Genomic DNA, 18,880 nt, shown 5'->3' with positions numbered 1-18,880 from the left:
AGAATCTTAGGGGTAATTCCACTTTCCTAGAAACAAGCCATTTTACAAAAAGCAAGATAATGCCACCGGGCCAGGGAACCGGATGGCGCTGGCAGGAAAGTAGTGTCCCCGCCTGGGGGTCCTGCCAGTCTTTTCATGGGGCTTCCCACCTCAAGGGGAAACTGATGCAGGAGCCCAGACAACCCCCATGTTGTCACGTTGAAAATTTGTAATGTCAAGGCTGGAAAGGTTCCTGCGGTGAGAGAGTCAAGCCTCCCTTTGGAGCAGCCTAGAGGGCTGGCCACCGAGGCCTCCTTGAGTCCCCGCAGTGACAAGGAGCTGACCCCTTTGCGAGACTCCTCGCCCACCCTGCAGGCACCTGCAGGCACGTCCTCCCTGCTGGTCCTGAGGTTTCAAGGGCCCCTTCGTTGGTCACCCCAAGGGGCTTCTGTGTCTGAGCGAGTCCCTCACTTACTTCCCTGCAGGCCTGAGGGCACTAGTTTCAGTCACCAGTTTGCCTGATTCTTTCTTTCCCTTCTTTTTTTTAACTGAAGTACCGTCGGTCACAATGTGCCCGTTTCTGGGGTACAGCTGCCCGTTTACTCCTGGTGGGCCAGGGCTACCACCCACCACCAATGAGACAACCTGCACACTTGCTGTGATGGGCGAGACGCGGGAGAAAGCTGAACCCCAGCACCTGCCCCCGGTCTGGAGCCGGGCAGTGCGCAGGCCACGCCAAGGGCCAGTGACCCTCAGCGCAGCCCGCGTGGCCGTGCTCCCACAGCTTCTGTTCTTGTCCCCTGTGCGTCGCTGGCGAGATCGGGCGAGCCAGCTCCACTCCAGGCCTGGGCAACGCGCCGTGTAGACTGACACGTCCCCTCTGCTTGGCCACCGTCTTGCCCTCTGGTTTTCTGCACGGACACTGCTGGGAGAGTTACCCCGTATGCAGCCCCGGCCTGAGGAGGAAAAGGAGAAAAAGGGAGACATGAAATAAGAGTTGGATGGAAGGGGAGGAGGGACCAAAGAAGAGGTGGGGAGCTATGAGGAGAGCCCAGCTGCAGAGAGCAGAGCTCTGCCTCCTGGGCCCCAGGCTGGGCCCCCAGGGCCAGAGCAGCACTGAGCATCTGGGTGTTTTGTGGGACATGGTCTGTGAACCCCGGAGGCGCCGTGGCACCTGGGTGTCTGAGCAATCGGGAGAGGGGGTCTGAGAACCGGGGGGGGGGGTTGCACAGCACTTGGATGTGTGAGTAATTTCTGGTCTGAGCTTTGAAGGCTTCTGTGGCCCCAAAACTCACAGAGTGTGGTTTCTGGGTCTGGCTCTAAGCCGAGAGGCTCCACCCGTCGCTCACAGGAGACAATCCCCCAGGCGCAGCCCCGGGCAGGGATGCCGTCAGTCTCCACTGTCAGGCACCCGCTTCCTTTGAAGAATCCCCATCCTGGGCCGTGTTCTTGGGTCTCTGAGACGGAGGGACCCTGGTCTTTGTCCCCCACGATACACACACAACTGCCCTGGAAATGTCCCCAGGAGGCCATGGTCAACAGGGCTGTCCAGGAGCCCCAAGCAGCTCCTCCCAGGCACAAGCCCCAGGAGATACTGGTTCTCTCGGTCCTCTCTGCCCTCGCAAGCTTCAGAGACCGCTGGCCTCCATCTTGGAGGAACAGCTTCCATGAGTTACCTGCTCTTCCTCGAAGGAGCTCCCTCCCTCCCTCCCCTCCTCCCCTCCCCTCCCCCACCTTCCTCTCAGCCCGAGCAGTAGGGCCCCAGGCCGGTAACCCGTAACCCGTCTGCCAGACCTCCTGTCTGCTGGGCAGCCGTGCGACCCCGTCCCGCCGGCCACATTTCTCGTTAGTGCTCGGTCATCTCAGCACCGAGCCCCGTAATGAGAGTCAGGACGGAGGATTTACGAGCTCACCCAGGCTCCGGGGCCGCACCCGGCAGAGGTGTTTCCAGAATGCCTTTCCCCCACCTCCTTCCATCACAAGAATGGGCTTTCTGTTCCAGCTACTCGTGGACGCGTAAATCGTAACCATGACGTGTGCGTGCGTGCGGGTGCCGGCGGGCAGGAGAGCCCCGCACAGCTTGGTGGCTGGCTGGCGGCTCTGAACAGCTCATGGGTGATTAAACAAGGGGTCAGGGTGGGAAGGACGAGCCCCTCCCCCATCCCCGGCTTCCACAGAGCCAAGTCGCAGCCACAGGACGCAGGGCCAGCGGGGCAGATCCCGGGCCGGCTCCTTCCTGCGGGCTCGGAACCCACTAGCGACAGGGGCGCCGCCATTGCTGGCCGTGCGCGCACCCCGGACGGGCCGGGGCGGGCCGGGCCGGGCCCACTAAACGCGAGAGGACAGCCCGGCCGGGAGCCCGCAAACTTCAAATGATGTGCAGAAGAAATTGTCGAGGCTAAGAGAATTCTTCCATCCCTCGGCACTGCTGGTGGGGGTGACTTATGAGCTGGGGTGGGGTGGGGGGGCCTGGGCGGCCACATGGGGAGAGGGGGCAGGAGGGCAGCTTCCTTTGAAGGCTCTGGGACCCCCGAGGCTCAGCCCCAGACAGCTCCGAGCCAGGCTTTGGCGTGTGATCAGGTGGAGGGCTGAGGGAGGTGGACTTCAAATCTGCAGAGAGGCCCAGCCCCGAGGCCACAGCAGCCTCCAGGCCACTACCTGCTACAGCCGCCCTAGGAGACGCAGGGAGCAGGGCCAGCTCCTTCCCTCGCCATCCCTCCTGGGCTCATGCATTCATCCATCCTGCACCCGGGCAGGGTCCTGACCTGTCCTCATGGGCCCTGGAGAGCCTCATCCCAAAAGAGGCAGGAGAGGGGCCTGGGGCTGCCCGGGCCCACGTTCTGGATTCCGGAGCACGCCGACTCTGCGGTTCTCGGAGCAGGTCCTTGACCTGGCTCCAGACTGCGTGCGGGGTGCCTGGGCTCGGAGCGGCCCTGCTCCTCCGTCTCCTGTCCTATAACATGAGCAAGAACAGCCCCTGCCTGGAGGCCTGCAGTGATGTGTAAGAGGCAGGGCTGGAGCAGAGAGAGACCTGAGCCCACGTGGCTCCCGGTGTGAGCACCCCAGAGGCCCCAGCGTGGCCACCACGGAGATCCTAGAAAGAGCACCAGGCGGAGACCAATGCTGTAGCCCGTGTCTCCCCTTCTGGGGTCAGAAACGGCACAGCCCACCCCCGCCCCAGACAAGAAGCCAGGCCTGCGGCACCCTGCCCACCGAGGCATGGGCTCAGGCCGCTCCTGGGAGCGCCTCCCTGGCCTGAAGCAGAAGGGCGGCAGCTTCCAGGGCTCCCTCTGGGCTCCTGCACCTCCTGCTCCGTCATCCAGATGCACCCAGGGGCGCCCCACAGGGCTGGGCTCTCCACGTGGAGACAAGAGAGAGACGTGGTCCTGGCACCGGGGTGAGGTCCCCGCTGCCCACCTGGCCCTTCTTCACTGGTCCAGGGCCCCAAGGCCGGGGCCCCTTGGGCCGTCCTTGGAGGGAGGAAGTTCGCTTAATCCCTCTCAGAGGCAGAGTTTTAGTCCCTGTGGAAGGAAGGAGGTCATGGAGGCTCCTGCATCTCCCCAGAAAGCAGGTCAGGGGGCCTGTGAGGGAGGAGGGATTACCCCAACCCTTGGGGGCCACCAGGAAGTAACAGCTACCCTGTGATGGTCCAAACGGCCAGGGGCCGGGGGGCCGGGTCCTCTGGGTTGAGGAGGAGGGACACTCTCCAGGAGAAGGCGCACACCGGGAGCTGGGCAGGGGGTCCTGCAGGACTTGTTTCCTCTGAGCCCCAGGCCCTGCACCCCAAGAGGGATGGGGACAGTCTGGAAGCCCCAGCTCAGTGTCCCATGTGGATGAGCAACCGGCCGTGTCCACGTTCACTCGTGCTTGAGAGGCCTGGAGATGTTGGCCGCGGTCCAGGGCAGGGCGAGAAGAAAGTGGGCCGTGTCCAAACACCTGCAGGGCATCCTGTGGAGGACAGAGACCTGTCCCGGGAGGGCCAAGAGGGCACATTTAGGGGGGAGGGTCTGTCCATGCCAAAGTTACTCCCAGCCATGCAGCAGGATGGACCACCGACCAGGCCTGTCTGGGGGCCGCAGGGGGCCCAGTGTGCCCGTAGGTGTGCAAACAGCAGTGTGGACTTGCCTGCAGACATCAGGGGAGGGTTCAGGCGGGATGAGCCTGGAATCTTCCAGGACCGAGAGGCACCAGGCCATCACTGCCCCTGGCCTCCTGCACTTTCCCTGGCGCGCCTCCCCCGCTGCCCCAGGACGGGTCCTTTAAGGACCTAAGGGCCAAGCACGCTCCCTGGGGCGACAGGGGAAGCGGGGCCCCCACGTGCTGACTGTGGCAGCTCACAGCATCACTTACGGTCTCCACTAGTCCCAGACTGGACCAGACTGGACCAGGGGCTGGGAGACACGTGCAAACAGAGACAGAGACGACAGAGTCAGAGAGACTGCCAGCCCCCACCACAGCCGCACCACCTGCAAAGACGCTGGGGGGCACAGAGAGCTGGGGCCCCCACAAGTGGGGGGTCGGGGTCCCTGGCCTTGGCCAGCAGCCCCTCTTCCTCCCTGTGATGGAGGGAGGCAGGGTGCCTCACCGAGCAGAGGTGCCACTGACCGCAGCTTTGCTTGGTGGGCCTTTTTTGTGGGTTTCCTGCAGTTGGGGTGGGAGGTGAGAGGAGGGGCTGATGAGAGACGTTATTGCCTGGAGGGGCCTCTCCCGTGGGGGCCTGCGCTCCCCCCACAGTGGCCTCCTGGTGTGGCAAGACCGGGCCGTGTCCCCTTCACCCTCTGGCACCTGAGGCAGCTGAGGACTGGGAGTCTGTCCCAGGCCCTCTGGTCTCTTCTTTCTTCCAGAATTAGGCCCATGTGGTTAAAGTCCCCCAAAGTGGAGAACCCCCAGGACTGAGGCCTCCTGGTCACAGCCCCGTCCAGGCTGGCTCTGGAGCACCCACCCAGAGTGGCCACGGGGCGTGGATGCCAGAAAGAAGAGAGGCAGACTCTGTGTCTCCCACCACAAACCAGCTGCTGCCCCAAACCTCCATTTCCTTGCTGACTTGCAGGCCGGGCGGAACCCTCGGCCATTTAGAAAGTGTCCCCAGACGTTTGGGAGGCACCAGGACTGTTCACAAAGCATCCTGATTCTCTGGCCAGAAGTGGGCTTCTCCCAGCCTCATGGGGCAGCCGCCTTCCCTTCCCAGGCCCTTACTGTTCATCAGGAGCACTTGGGAGATCCTCCAGAGGGCAGGGGCCGTGGCACCCGGAGTCAGCCACCTCTGTTCGTGGTAGGACAGGTCACAACCCCTGCCCAGATTTCCCTGGTCCCTCCTGACACCCTGCTCCCACCAGCCCTCCCACCTGGGCCCCCTGCCCACTGGGATACACCTGCCAAGCTGGACACACTTGCACGCCTAGACATACCTGCCCTCCAGGACACTATGGCTCACCTGGGCACACCTGCCCACCTGGACCCCCGGGCCCATCAGGACACCTACTTCGTACTCCCAGGCCTCAGCCCCCCGCCCACTTGGCGCCAGGGCTGAGCTGCCCAGCACGCTGGCCCAAGACGCTGCTGGCCTCCACGGCTCTGGATCCTGGACCCTGAGCAGGCACTGCCTGCAGCCTCTCCCTCAGGGCCCGGCCGGCTTGGGGAGCCCCTCTGTCAGCAGGGGACAGCAGTCAGGTCTTCTGGTAAACGATCCAGTCAGAGGTGTGCACGCCTGAGACGCTCCCAGCCCGTGGGAAGCGCGTTCAGAAAGCAGCAGTGACAGCTCAGGTCCTGACGCAGTCGGGCTGCGAGGCCAGGCGTCTGCAGGCCCCCGGCGGCAAAGGGAAGCTTCCACTTCGAAGAAAACAAAGTGGCTTTCCCTCTTGCAGGGTGACGTGCACACCACTGTGAGCACACACAGGCACGCCGGCGCACACAGGCGCACGCACAGGCACACACACCCCCAGATGCACGGGCCGCCCCACCCCAGCCACATCTTCACCTTCAGGACCGTCAGTCTCCAGCCCACGCCCACCGCTCCCACAGAGGGCTCTGCTCTCGGACACCGTGGCCTCTGCTTCCTCCCACGTGGGGCTGCTCGCTGGAGAGTTTTCACAGCACTGGTGGCACTTTTATGACCGGGCCAGGGCAGTGATCTGCTCGGTGAGAAAAGACAGGGCCGCCCTCCTGCCTCCGCATCGTCGGAGGCTCCTGGGCACGGGGGGCTGGGGGACCAAGGGCCTCGCAGACGCCCGGAGGGTTGGCTGAGGTCTGGTGCCGACCCGCCCTCCTACTCCGAGCCCCAGCTCCCTGGTTGGGCAGAGGCGGGGTGCGGCAGCGGAGGCACACAGGATGCCTCTCACCTTGCTTGGTGTTCTTTCTTGCCGGGCAGATCTCTGAAGACCTGGGCAGCGGGAAGTTCTGCGTGGAAGCTAACCAGGCCGGGGCCGGCAGCTGGCTCAAGTACATCCGCGTGGCCTGCTCCTGCGACGACCAGAACCTCACCATGTGTCAGATCAACGAGCAGGTAGGCCCGGGGCTCGTACGCGGCCCCGTCCTCGGCGCCTTGGCACCAGGTCGGATGGGAGCAGGGGCACGAGGTGACAGCTTGGCCGCTCCTCTGCCAAGCCCGTCCACGGGGGGCTGTGTGGTGCTCGGCCAGCGCTGCTTCTGGGGGCTCAGGGACACCCCGTGAACCTCCATTGGAGCCTTCGTTCGGTGGCCTCGCCTGGGGCTGGCGGGGCTCGGGAGCTGAAAGCTGGTGGTTTACGTGAAGAAACGCGGCTGGAGCAGGCAGGCTCTGAAACGGCAGGGCCCCGTTCCCGCCAGCCCGGGAGGAGTGGAGAACCAGACGCGTCTGCTTGAAAAGCGTGTCTGCACCGCTGTTTCACCAAGCTGCGCGGGAGGGGCCACGCTGGCCGTCTGGAAGGTCAGGGTGAGGCCCCGCTGCCCCGAGCCCTGGGGACCACTGCAGCAGCCCAGCCAGCCAGCAGAAGGACTGGACTCGATCTGGCACAGAATCCTGGTCCTGTGGGAGCCAGGACCTGAGCTGGGTGGTCCTGACTCCAGCTCAGGCCCCACCTGGGCCAAGGGACACTTTGTTCTGCTGTCAGCCCCCTGGAGGCTGAAGATCCCGCTCAGCACACTGGACCCTCGTTTGCTCTGCTGCGTCCGTGTCGGCCCAGGGTTGCAGGCGTCCAGTCTCAGGAGCTGACCAGGATACAAGATGCCACTGGGAGTTCTTTCCACCACGAAGGGAGTGCCGTGTCTTTAATTACAAGTTTGCAAGTGGCATCCAGATGCTCTGCTCAGAGCCAGGCCCCCGGGTCACGCCTTCACTGTGTCCCCAGAGAAGCAGAGATGCTTGGAGCCAGCCCCTTCCATCAAAGCCGCCTGCTTCCGTCTCTATCTTCGGGTTACTCACAAGATTTCATCTGCAAAAAGGGTTCCACAGCTTTAAGAAACGTTTGTGGAGACCACACATCAAAAGGTGCAGCCTCGTGTCATCTGGGCAAACCTCTAAAAGCCGTTTGAGGCTCTTAACTTTAGAGAAATGGTTTTGCTTGAAGAGCGGGCACACCCCAGAGGCCCCAGGACCCGCGAGAGCAGCGGGGTCCCCGCACCTGCTCAGCTGAGGGGCTCAGCCGGGACCCAGCACCCCCACCCGCCCCGGACACAGTCTAGTGAACCTCGAATCCACCGCTGCCAGCAAGACGTCTATAGCTTTTACTTGGAACGCAACATTTTGAAAATAAGGACTTTTTTAAATTGCAAATATATATATATATATATATATATATATATATATATATATAAAATTGCAGAAATAAAGCAAAAGATAATCATAAAAATTAGAACAGGACTTTTCAAAAAACCCTTTTCTTTCTTCGAGATGGAAGTGAAGGAGAATTAGGTTTCAGGCACATGAAAAGATGGTCCTTCCACTGCCCTTTCTTTGTGGAGAGCAGGCATCCTTGGTCATGTGTTCGGAAGCCCAGGGGCAGTGACAAAAACACCACGAGGCTGGAACCAGGACCACGCCAGAATGAAATAATGAAGGATCTAGATTTTTTTATTTAAAAAATAAACATTTGTTAGAGTATTCGAACCAAACATAAGCAGTGAAGGTCTCTTTACATGGCAAGCTATTGAAAAAGCGAACAGATACATCATCTTCTCAGAGACTGGTCTTCAAACATCCTCGTCTTATTATTAATATTTCAGGTTAGCTTTTTTTTTTTTGGTGGGGGAAGGTAATCTGGTTTATTTACTTACTTACTCTCAGAGGAGGTACTGGGGGTTGAGCCCGGGACCTCATGCAGGTTAAGCACGCGCCCCGCCACTCGAGCTACACCCTCCCCCTTAGGTTAGCTTTTATGCCAGCCCCACGCAGGGTCCAAATGGAATGAATGGCTTCGCAGCAAACTCGTCCCATGGTCAGGACCCACAGATGGAAAGACTTTCTTCCGGGATGGAATAACAATCCTTAGCTCAGGGGTTCCCGTTCATTGGACCCCGCTTTTATCCCCCAGTGCTCACCCCTTCCAAGGCTCCACCCCACAGTCAGAAACAGACCTGGTTCTAGTATGTAAGCCCACGGGGGATCAAGATTTCATCCTCACCTCACTTCCTCTCCAACCCAGCCTAAAAATGGGGGGTTCATTGTCCCCATTTTAGTTCACAAACTCAGAGAGGACTTGGGTGCAAATTTAAGCAAAAGCAGCAATGAAATAGCCCACAGCAGCGAGACTCCTCCCCCGGGGCACTTCAGACCCTCCATCCTCGAGGGAGAGAGGAGTGGCCGGCCCATGCCCCCTCGTGGGACCTCGGCGGGTGATTCCTGCTGTTACCGGGCAACTGAGGTTCCCGCCAGCTCCCCGTCTCCAAACTCCGCTGCGTTGCAGGGGCCCCCAAGCACCCAGGAAGGCAGGGGTCAGGAGGCGTGAGGAGGTGCCTGCATTTCAGATCTCAGAGGAAAATGGGCAGCTTGTGGGACGTATTTTCCTTGGCGAAAGAATACAGACAATTTTAAACTCTCATAATAAGAGGAAAACTGCTCTTAGAGACATGGAGATTTTCAATATTTTTTGGTTTGGATGACGTGAATTTCAGAAACGCCTTTTTGAAAGGGATAGAATAGATTTAGAACCACCAAATTTTAGATAGCCTCTCAAAACCTGACTCCCTCTCTCGGATGGCCACGCGGCCCCAGCAGAAAGCCTTTAGCTTGCTGCAAAGCAACCGACTTGACCCTGCCTGGAGCTGGAATAAAGCCTTCCCTGAAATATTAATAATAAAACAAAGATTTTTGAAGACAGGCTTCTCTTTGAGAAGGAAACATTACATGATATTAATGGGGTTTCTCAGATTTCCATAATCCCAAGAGTTTCTACCAGGATTTCCTGGCTCTTAGGGAATCCTCCCCACCACGCACGCACACACGCGCACACACGCACACACACCCCCCACCTCCCGGCACAGCACACACGGGAGGGAAGGAACCCGAGCTGAAGATCTGCGATGCAGCAACCAGGGTTCAGCAGGTGGTATTTGGCAGGGATGTCACTTTAATCAGAAAAGCACTAACTTGAGGTTCATGACGCACAACCTGAGCCCCAGTTTCCAGAGGACAAAGGAGACGGGGCCAGACAGTCTCATAATGGGAATGTTCCAGAAGCCACAGCTCCCAGAGGGGATGAGGCAGCTCTGGGCAGGCCGACAGGGGCCCTGGCCTCCTGGATGGCCCCAGGTCCTCCGGAGAGACCACCACAGGGTGGCAGGTTGAGGTCGGGGGAGTCTGGTCCCCTCAGCCCATCAGGACCTTTGCTGGTGGCTGGGCTGTGGGAGCAGGCACAGCCTCATGCCCCGTGTGGTTCTGAGCAGCGGGCGGCTCTCTGGCTGCGTCGTGGGGCCTCAAGGAGCCCAGACTCTGGGTCCAGCTGCTTCTCTCTGGCCGGGCCTCGTTCTCCCTAGAGCCTACTCAGACCATGGGGCTTCACTCCCCAGCGCCTTCTCCAAAATAAAAAGAAAGAAAGAAAGAAACCAGTGACCATGTGCCCCCAACCCAGCCTCACCCGGCCGGTGCGCCCTTGGACCCCAGCCTCAGTGCAGATGAAGGCTCGTGTGATCCGACGCAGTGTCTCCAGGCGGGAGAAGGTGGACATGAGAAAAGGGAACCTGGAAAGAACTCAGCAAGTATCCAGAAGGTTCCCCAGAGATGTCCTCCAAGGTGCCGCCCCCAGGCCACAGGAGACGCAGTCAGGGAGGCCCCGACACCCCTCCCTGCCAGGAGTCTGTGTGAACTGGGCTGTCTTCATGCTCTGTGTCCCCCCACGGCCGCAGGGCTGCAGGGCAGTGCTCACAGCCTCGCCTCCAGGTCCTCATCTCTGCCCCTCTGGACATACCCCACCAGGAGCCCTGTGGCTCTGAGCAGTCCCTGTCCCAGGGGACCGTGGGGAGAGATGACCGGCCAGGCACCCTGCCTTGATCCTTGGGCACCAGCTTCAACCTCCCGTGTGCAACTCTGGCTGGGGGAGCCCCGGGCAGCGAAGGCCACGGGGGCCAGGAACTGTCTCCTGCACGCGGCCTGTCACCTAAAGGGTGACCGGCGGTCTGCTACTGCGCACAGCCCACAGAGGGTCCTCAGGCAGCACCAGCTTCAGGGCGCCCGGCTGCTGGGAACAACGCCCGCAGCAGACAACTGTGGGGGGCTTGGGGGCGAGCTCGGACCACAGCAGCAGAGCCTGGGTGAGCTGACTTACCTTCCCAGCTTAGCCTGAAGCCAAGGCAGAGCCCGCGGAGCCTGGGTTCGCTCTAGGAGGAGAGCCCCCTCCCCGCCCCCACCATCCTCTAGTCCCACTTCTTGTTTTGGAAAATTCAAGATACTCAGACAATCCCGGGTGGTTCTTCCTACCACAATTATGAGCAAGCAAGTTGCTTTGCGATGTTTCAGAAGACACAGATGGGGTCTGTTCTTGGGTTTGTTTTAATGTCAAGAAAGGAAACCGGAACTGGGATGCAAAGTGCCCACCGGAGGAAGCAAAGGCAGGGAGGGCCCGTGCACGGCCCGGCTCCTCCCGTTCGCACATCCCCTCAGTGGAGCTAGGATGTTGGTGGCGGGATGTCAGGTGGCCAGAGGGACTGACGACGGTGTGACCGGGTGCCGGGGTCACACACACATGTCAGGGGCATGCCTTGGGGGCTCGGACCTCCCCGGCCACTCAGACAGGCTGCAAGGCCGGCGAGGCCCACGCTGCACCCCCACCCCCCGGGCTGGCCAGGCACCGGGAAAATCCACCACGTCCAGCACATTCCGCGGCAAGTGAGGGGCTCAGCCTGAGCAGAGGGGCCGGGTCTCCCGAAAGTGGAAGCAAAGTCTAATCCCTCCGCAGAGTGCGGGAAACAGAGCGCTTCATTAGCAGATGTGCTGGCTGATAGGCAGGCAGGCAGTGCCCTGGCGAGCGCACGCCAGCGCTGTTTCTGAGGAGAACCCGGTGTCCCCGGGCCAAAGCTCACAGCGTTTTCTTTTGCTTTCGTTTCCTCTGCCCCAAGGTGGACACCCCCCACCCCTGTGTCAGGGCGTGCGATCTGCCAGGGCTGGGATTTTCAACGACTGACATCTGACGTCCACCCCTCTGCTCTGTCCTGAGGCCGGACAGCCCCTTGTTCCTCTGCTTTCACCCTCCACAAATTTTTAAATCATAAATCATCAATGGATTACCCGGTTGAAATGGTAGCTTCCCGTCAATTAGGTGTAATTTTCCCTTTGAAAATGAGAAGGACGGGGAATTCATTTCAGTGCTCCTTAACCAATTTACAAAAGGGCTTTGAAAAACACAGCAAATGCGTCTGGAGCCAGAAATTGTTGCATTTCACTGTTTGGAGCCAACGGACCCTCTTCTGGGCAAAGAACAAGATGTAAATTTGACTGTGCCCTCACAATTCCGGCCATCAGCACTCAGCAGAATTCATATTTTTTTCTTCTTAATTAAGTGGAATACTTTATTAGAAGGCGGCATTTAAGAATGAGGTAGACAATTTAACTGTGACCCATAATTTATATATATATGTTTTTTAAATCTAGGTATAAACTGTACACTATGTGTTTGTACATCTGTAAATATAACTTACAGATAATAAATATATCTGCAATAGCCAGGTACTGAACAACTAAGAGAAAAATAGGTAAATAGATTTCCTTATATTGAGCTGCTGAGATGGTGACAGATCACGGAGCAGAAAGAGTAAAGATTTAGGCACAGATGGCTTCTGCCACACGTGGGGAGAGAGAAGCCCGGGCAGTCCCAGGGATGTCAAGCTGCCTCCCCTCGCTCGGCCAGAGGAAGGAATTGTCTGCCTGTCCCTGGAGCTGCAGGTGGTGCCGAACCCGAACTGGACGGCTGCCCCCATGCCCCTGCTCAGCTCTGAAAACGCGGCCTGGCACCGGAGGAGGGCTCCCGCGGTAAAGGCAGGGACGAGGGCGGAGGGAAACAAAGTCCTGCCCGAGCCCTCGGCAGCTCCAAACTTCTGCTTTCCTGCTCCATCTCAGAGCATCGCGAGGCTGTTTTCTAAACACTGGAGGCTCAGCTCCGCAGCCAGCCTCAGGGCTCCCGGGTCCCCAACCTCCCAGGGAGAGATGGCCCACATCTGGGGACAGCAAGTGGGGAAGAAACACCGTGACACTTCCAAGGTCACCCAGCCACTTCAGGGATCCCCCCAAAATGCCCAAGGATAACCGTCAGGCCAGCCCCCTCTCTCAGAAGGACAGGAGACGGGCAGGCTGGCCACTGGGCAGATTTGCTTTTCAGCAAGATCTTAGAGCGATTCAAGTTCCCCTCGCGGTGGGCTTCTCTTTCTTGAAAAGCCCCGGTACACCGCACCGAAAGCCTTCACAGAATCACAAAAGCACAAGAAAATTCTGAGATTCTGGATGGAGAGGGTTGTTTTTTTTTTTAAGATAAGCGCTATGAAAGCGAGTCCACCTGGTTTACTCAGATGCGCCTTTAAAGTTTCTCAAATTGGTCAGAAGGCAGGGGCGGGGGGTGGGGGTGGAGAGCGCTGTCCAGTTCGCCTGGTCGCTTTCTCGTTTTTGAGAAAATCACTTGCTCCAGGGAGGAGAAAGCAAGGCTGTGGCCTGCGTTCAGTGCACCGGCTGGTTGTCTGCGATGCTGTCCCTTCTGTGCAGTGTAGGTTGGATGGACTTTTTCACCTATTTAAATTCTAAAATTCTAAGATTAAGTAGGAGTGAACAGTGTAGACCTTAAGTCTTCATACTCCAAAATAGTATCTATCCTCGAGAAGTGACTTGGTATTAAAAGCAAAACTTAAGGAACTTTAAGGGGAAAGTGTTCCAAACTGACAGCCATTATAAATTTGAAATATTTCTTTGTCTTAAAGAATGTTGTTGGGGGGGGGTGGGAAATGATGTTCATTTTCTGAAACGGCTGGCTCTCCATGCATGTGGCCTCTGCTCAGTCCACCTTTTCTCAGGCAATTTCTCTGTCTTTTGTAGAGAACGTGGCCATTTATTTGTCCCAGAGTTCCGTTCACCTACCAGGAGCCGACTCTTTGTGCCCAGAGATTGTAAAGGGGGAGAAAACAGGCCGGGTCACACTCAGGACAGTCAGAACCCCGAGGCCCCCGGCTGGTGTCGTCCGCCCACGTTCAGTAAAGTCATCGCCGTTACAGAAAGAACCAAGATGCTAAAACAGGGACTTAACCGGGGACCGGGTCTGTTTGGCATTGTTACTTTTTAAAGCCGTTTAGAGCAGACATTTATTGTGCTAGTAAACTCAGCTGGTGCTGGGGCTCTGCCTGCTCTCAGATCGCGAAACCAGAGAGACAATTCCAGCTCTGCTGTGCCAGGCCACACCAGCCAAGGCCTGACCGGGACAGGTTTAAGCAGTGCTGGGGACGCCGGCCCTTCAGGAACAGGCCTGGGAGACGCAGATGCTGACTTGTAAACAAAGCAGGTCTTTCTCGGTCGGTTCCTGCACTGAGCCTGGGAACGAAAGGGCCTTAGAGGCCAGGGTTTCTTCCTCCCTGAGGACAGGCTTCTGTCTCCCCTCTTGTGAAAATCCTTAGGACTCAACCCTTCCTGGATGCTCGCTTGGCCCTGGGGTCTGAACATGACCCACTGAGGGGCGCACGGTGAAAGGCAGATTATAAACCGACTTCAGGAATTTTTTAAGGGCTGCAGTAATAATTTATTACAGGCCGCGAACGGAAGGGGCCCGGGCTGGGTACAGTCAATGCGCAATTTGTAACGCCCTAGAAGCCAGGAGACCGCCTAGGCCTCAGTCCCACCTAAGCCCGGCCTTTGTCCCGGGAAGTCGGCCGACCCCGCAGACCAGGAACCCTGTCTTTCTGTACGCGCGCGTCTGGCTGATAAGGTCTTTGTGCCACTGGGAACAGGTCATAAAAACCGCCCGCGGCTTTTGTGTGGACCGGGGTCGGCCCGCGGCCCCCCGGTGCCCTTGGCAAAGGCGGACCGGCTGAGTTTGGAAAAGTGTGCGTTGTCTCCTGTAGCCTTTTCGCCCCCTCCTCCAGGTGGAGGCAGGTCGGGGACACCCCGCCCCGCCCCGGGAGCTGCGATTAGCGCTAATAGCGATTAATTCCATCCGCGGCTCAAAGTCCAGGCGGCCCCGGCTGCCCGGCCCGCTTCGGGACCCGCGCTTGCGCCCCGGCCAGGCGCCCGGGCTGGACCCTCCCGCGGCGGCTCGGGGGCTGCGGCCGCGCCGGCCAGGAGGGTCGGCAACCCGGGACGACGGAGTCCGGCAGCCCTCGGAGCGGGGTGGGGCGTGCGGAGGGGTCCCAGGAGGTCGGACAGCCCTCGGAGCTCGGAGGGGTGTGGCGGCGGGACCGGGCAGCCTCGCAGTGCGGGGCGGCGGGCTTGGGGCGGGGGGAGGTCCGGTGGCCCTCGGAGGGGGTTGGGGAAGGGAATCCGGCGACCCTAGAACGGGGGTGAGGGTCCCGGGAGGCCCGGTGGCCCTCACGGGGGGTCGGAGGGGAAGGCATAGGAGGGAGGCGGGCCGCGCCGGCCCCCGCAGCCCGGCCCGGGGGGCCGCGGCCGCCGGGGAGCCGCGCGCCGAGCCGCGGAGGCCAGGTCGGAGCGCGCCGCCCGCCTCGCACGACCGGGCCCTGGCGGGGCGGGGGCGCGGCCGCGGGGGGCGCTGCGGGCGGACCCACATTGCCCTCTAACGGGGCCTTCGAGAAGCCGCCGCCGCTCCCGCCGTGGGCCCCTCCCCAACCTGCGCGCAGGGGCGCAGCGCCCCGCGGGCGCATTAAGGCGGCACTTGCTGGATGCGCTCGCTTACCGGCCGGATGAAAGTGCAATTGTCCCCGCGTATTAATAACCCCTGACTCACCGCCCCGGGACGGCTCAGGGGCTCATCCGGGCTTTGTTGGAGAGCGGGGCCCGATTTTGAAATAAGTGGCTCGAGTCAGAAGTTTTTAAACTATTATTCAGCCTCTGAGTAATTTTTTAGATGAGATAACGCAAAACTGGGATCTTCACAGCAGATTTGATCACAGCGGTGAATATGGTACAGTTTCTCTTCTCCGTTTTAAGATCTCCTCATTATTTTACCGACGCGCCAGAGAATAATTGCCAAATGAAATTCCTCGTGGGCACAGGGAGAAGGACCCTCCACGTGGACATCTGAGCACGTGCGTTCTCTGCTGCTGAGTGCAGCCCCTTTGTCCACGTGCTCAGCTGGGCATTTGGGGGTGCAGCGTGGCTCTGCTGTCCTTTAGAGAGCACACTGGTGTTGTTCTCGAGCTAGTCTGGGCTGGTGGCTTGGGAGGGCGTTCACAACTGGATTCGGCCTGGGGAGAGGCGGTAAGGGGCCGGACAAGAGATGCGGGGCTCAGCCCTCCAGATGCTTCCCGAGGATAAGGGTGGGGTCAAGGGAGGAGGGCGAGCCGGTACCCAGCTCAGTGTCTGGGGCGCCCAGACCACGTCCAGCTACTGCTGGGAAGCCTGACCTGGTTCATGGCCACTAGGTCCTCCACAGGAGGGCGGTGCTGGAGCATCCCGGGTGGGAGTGGCCTGGAGAAGCCTCCGTTCCGCATCTCCCAGGGCAGATGGATCTTCTCGGGCCCTCCTCTAGCCTCCCAGGCAGTCCTATGGCCGAGCCTTTGGGCTCCTGGAAGCTCCTTGTTTAATGTTATCTAAAGAGAGACCCTAACACCATGTGTCAGCGTGCTATGCAGTGGATTGGCCAGAGAGAAATGCACCCCGCTATGTGACATGTGCGGGTTTAAGACGCAGGGTTCCTGGTGCCAGCCCTGCTCACGTGAGGAGTTGGCACCTCCGCCCAGAGGAGCTGTGTTCCTTGTCTCCAGAGAGAAATGGGGCTCCCAGGCAGGGTCTGGCACAGACAAGGCAGGGCTCATCCTCTCCCAGAGCCTCCCTGGCTTTCAGAGCCTGGTCCCTGGGCTCCATCCTAGATGGCCCCTAGGATGCAGCTGCGGCCCTTCCAAGTTGCTGGAGTTTTCCAGATCTTGGCCACCACCTCCAATGCAAACAGTCATTTTTCAATGCTGCTTGGAGTATTAAAGCTGGTCGTTCCAAATTTACCTCCCCAAGCCCTCCAAGCTTGCTGCAGGCTGCAGACTCTACCCTGAGCCCCACTCCACCCCTCTCTGTCTTCAAGGGTGTCCCCTCTCTCAGACACCTGACAGCTGCTGGCACCAAGCTTGCTGCAGGCACACACTCCCCCCACCTCCCATACAGATGGTGTCCACTCTCCTGCGAGACTCACACCTGCTGACCTGGCCCATGGGGCCTCTGTCCAAGTTCATAGCCACTTTGGTAAACATCTAAATCCACTCTTGACCCTACCTGCGCCCCAGGCAGCAAAGGGTGTCTTACTTACATACACGCTAACAGAAGGAACAGGGAGCCACCCCAGACTCCACTCAGGGTGAAGGGAGCCACTCCTCCTCGTATCCTCCTGAGAACATGCACTGCTTGGGAACTCTGGGGCTAATCCTCGCCAATCTCATCTTCCACCCCCTTTATCAATATTCAAAATCTGGATAAAACAAAGGAAAATGGACTCTAGCCCTTTCTCACATATTCTGCCAAGTTCCAAAGGGAAACTTCTGACCAGCAACTGGAAGGCAGGTGGAGGGCCCGGCAGGCTGGCCTCCCCTGTGAGCAGGGTCAACAGCCTGCTGGCTAGGTGTGTGCGGGGTGGCTGTTCAAGCACCAGGACCACAGTGCTGACTCCTTCTCTCTGGTTTCTCCATCCTAGATTTATTATAAAGTCATTAAGGACATTGAGCCGGGAGAAGAGCTGCTGGTGCACGTGAAAGAAGGCGTCTACTCCCTGGGGACGGTGCCCCCTGGTCTGGATGGTAAGCCCCACCCCATGGGAGCAGAAGCATGGGAGCTTCCCAGGCCTCCCATCATGTCGCGCTGCACGACGCTGGGGGGCCGGGCGTCCCCCCGCTGCTGCCCATGGCCTGCCGCTCAGACCCCGGGCAGGCAGACCAGCACCTTCCCAACAAATTCGCCCCCCAAGCGCTTTGCTTTCTCCCTCCTTGGGTGGCGTGGGCCACACCCTGAGACGGGACTTCAGACAACCTGGGGGAGCGGGGGATGTGCTGCACCGCATCGTTGCAGAGTTTGAGCCCTGGGGTTTTTTTGAACTGTATTATTGTTTTTTTCTCTTTTTTTTATTGAAGTCTAGTCAGTTTACCACGTTGTGTCAGTTCCTGGTGCACAGCGTCATGTTGCCGTCTCACGTGCACACACGTGTATCCGTTTTCATGTTCTCGTTCATTGTAGGGGACTACAGGACATTGAATAGAGCTCCCTGTGCTTTTCAGCAGAAACTTGTTGTTTATGTGTTTTATATATAGTAGTTAGTGTCTGCAAATCTCAAACTCCCAATTTATCTCTTCCCACCCTCTTTCCCCGCTGGTAACCACGAGTTTGTTTTCTGTGTCTGTGAGTCTGTTTTGTAAATAAGCTCATTTGTGTCTCTTTTTTAGATTCCACATATGAGTGATCTCATATGGTATTTTCGTTTCTCTTTCTGGCTCACTTCACTTAGAATGACGATCTCCGGGTCCATCCGTGTTGCTGCAAATGGCATAATTTTATTCTTTTTTATGGCTGAGTAGTATTCCATTGTATAAATATCCCACAGCTTCTTTATCCAGTCATCTGTGGATGGACATTTAGGCTGCTTCCATGTCTTGGCTACTGTAAATAGTGCTGCTGGGAACACTGGGGTGCAGGCATCTTTTTGAGTAGTGTTTTCCCCAGATATGTGCCCAGGAGTGGGACTGCTAAATCATAGGGTAAGCCTATTTGTAGCAAACCTGTATTACTAATAATAATAATTAGCAGTAGTAGTGTCAGCAGCCGCATCGTTTGCTCTCCAAATTACTTCAAAAACAAAGAAGCCCGTCTTGTCGCTTGGAAGCATTTGCCTCCAGAGCTCTGTGCCAGGAAGCGTTTCGGTCTCACTTGAGAGGGCAGTGATGGCATGTGTGTCTTTGAAGGTAACGCCCATCTCCAGGGAAAGGCAAAAAGTCCAAGAGAACTGTTAAGGGAAAACATACCGGGGGAAGACTCAGGGCTTGGCTGGACCTGGCGGGGCTGCGGTGACGGCTGCGGGAAGCACCCGGCCGTCCTCTCCTCTCCGTTGGTCACTCGGTATTTTTCCAGGAGACACACGTCCCTTCCTTGTTCGTCCACACCCAACCCAAGCACATTTCAGAGGACGCTTGAGAAAATCCCAGTTTCTTACAGGCTAGGGTTTCTGAAATACAGGTTTCTTTTCCTTTGTCCCCCCTGCTGGGCGATGTGCCCGTTCACCTTGGGGTGCTGGAACAGCGTCTGAGTCCCGGAGGAGAAGTTGGTTGGAGGGCTCTGCGTTGTGCACAGAGGGCCGGCGGGTGCATTAACTCC

The 18,880-nt window shown here is 58.6% G+C and overlaps 1 protein-coding gene across 3 annotated transcripts in view; it reads left to right on the top strand.

Annotated features, from left to right (window-relative positions):
* Nucleotides 1–18,880, top strand: part of PRDM16 (PR/SET domain 16) — a 309,180-nt gene that overhangs the window by 258,236 nt on the left and 32,064 nt on the right. For all 3 annotated transcript variants that reach the window (XM_064494153.1, XM_031463865.2, XM_064494154.1), the window contains exons 4-5: nucleotides 6,347–6,481; nucleotides 17,214–17,316. In XM_064494153.1, the coding sequence (XP_064350223.1) occupies nucleotides 6,347–6,481; nucleotides 17,214–17,316 (238 nt within the window). The remainder of the gene's footprint in view (nucleotides 1–6,346; nucleotides 6,482–17,213; nucleotides 17,317–18,880) is intronic.

Source organism: Camelus dromedarius, chromosome 14 (assembly GCF_036321535.1).
Source record: "Camelus dromedarius isolate mCamDro1 chromosome 14, mCamDro1.pat, whole genome shotgun sequence".
Taxonomy (NCBI): Eukaryota; Metazoa; Chordata; class Mammalia; order Artiodactyla; family Camelidae; genus Camelus; species Camelus dromedarius.
This window is presented reverse-complemented; position numbering and strand designations above follow the sequence as displayed.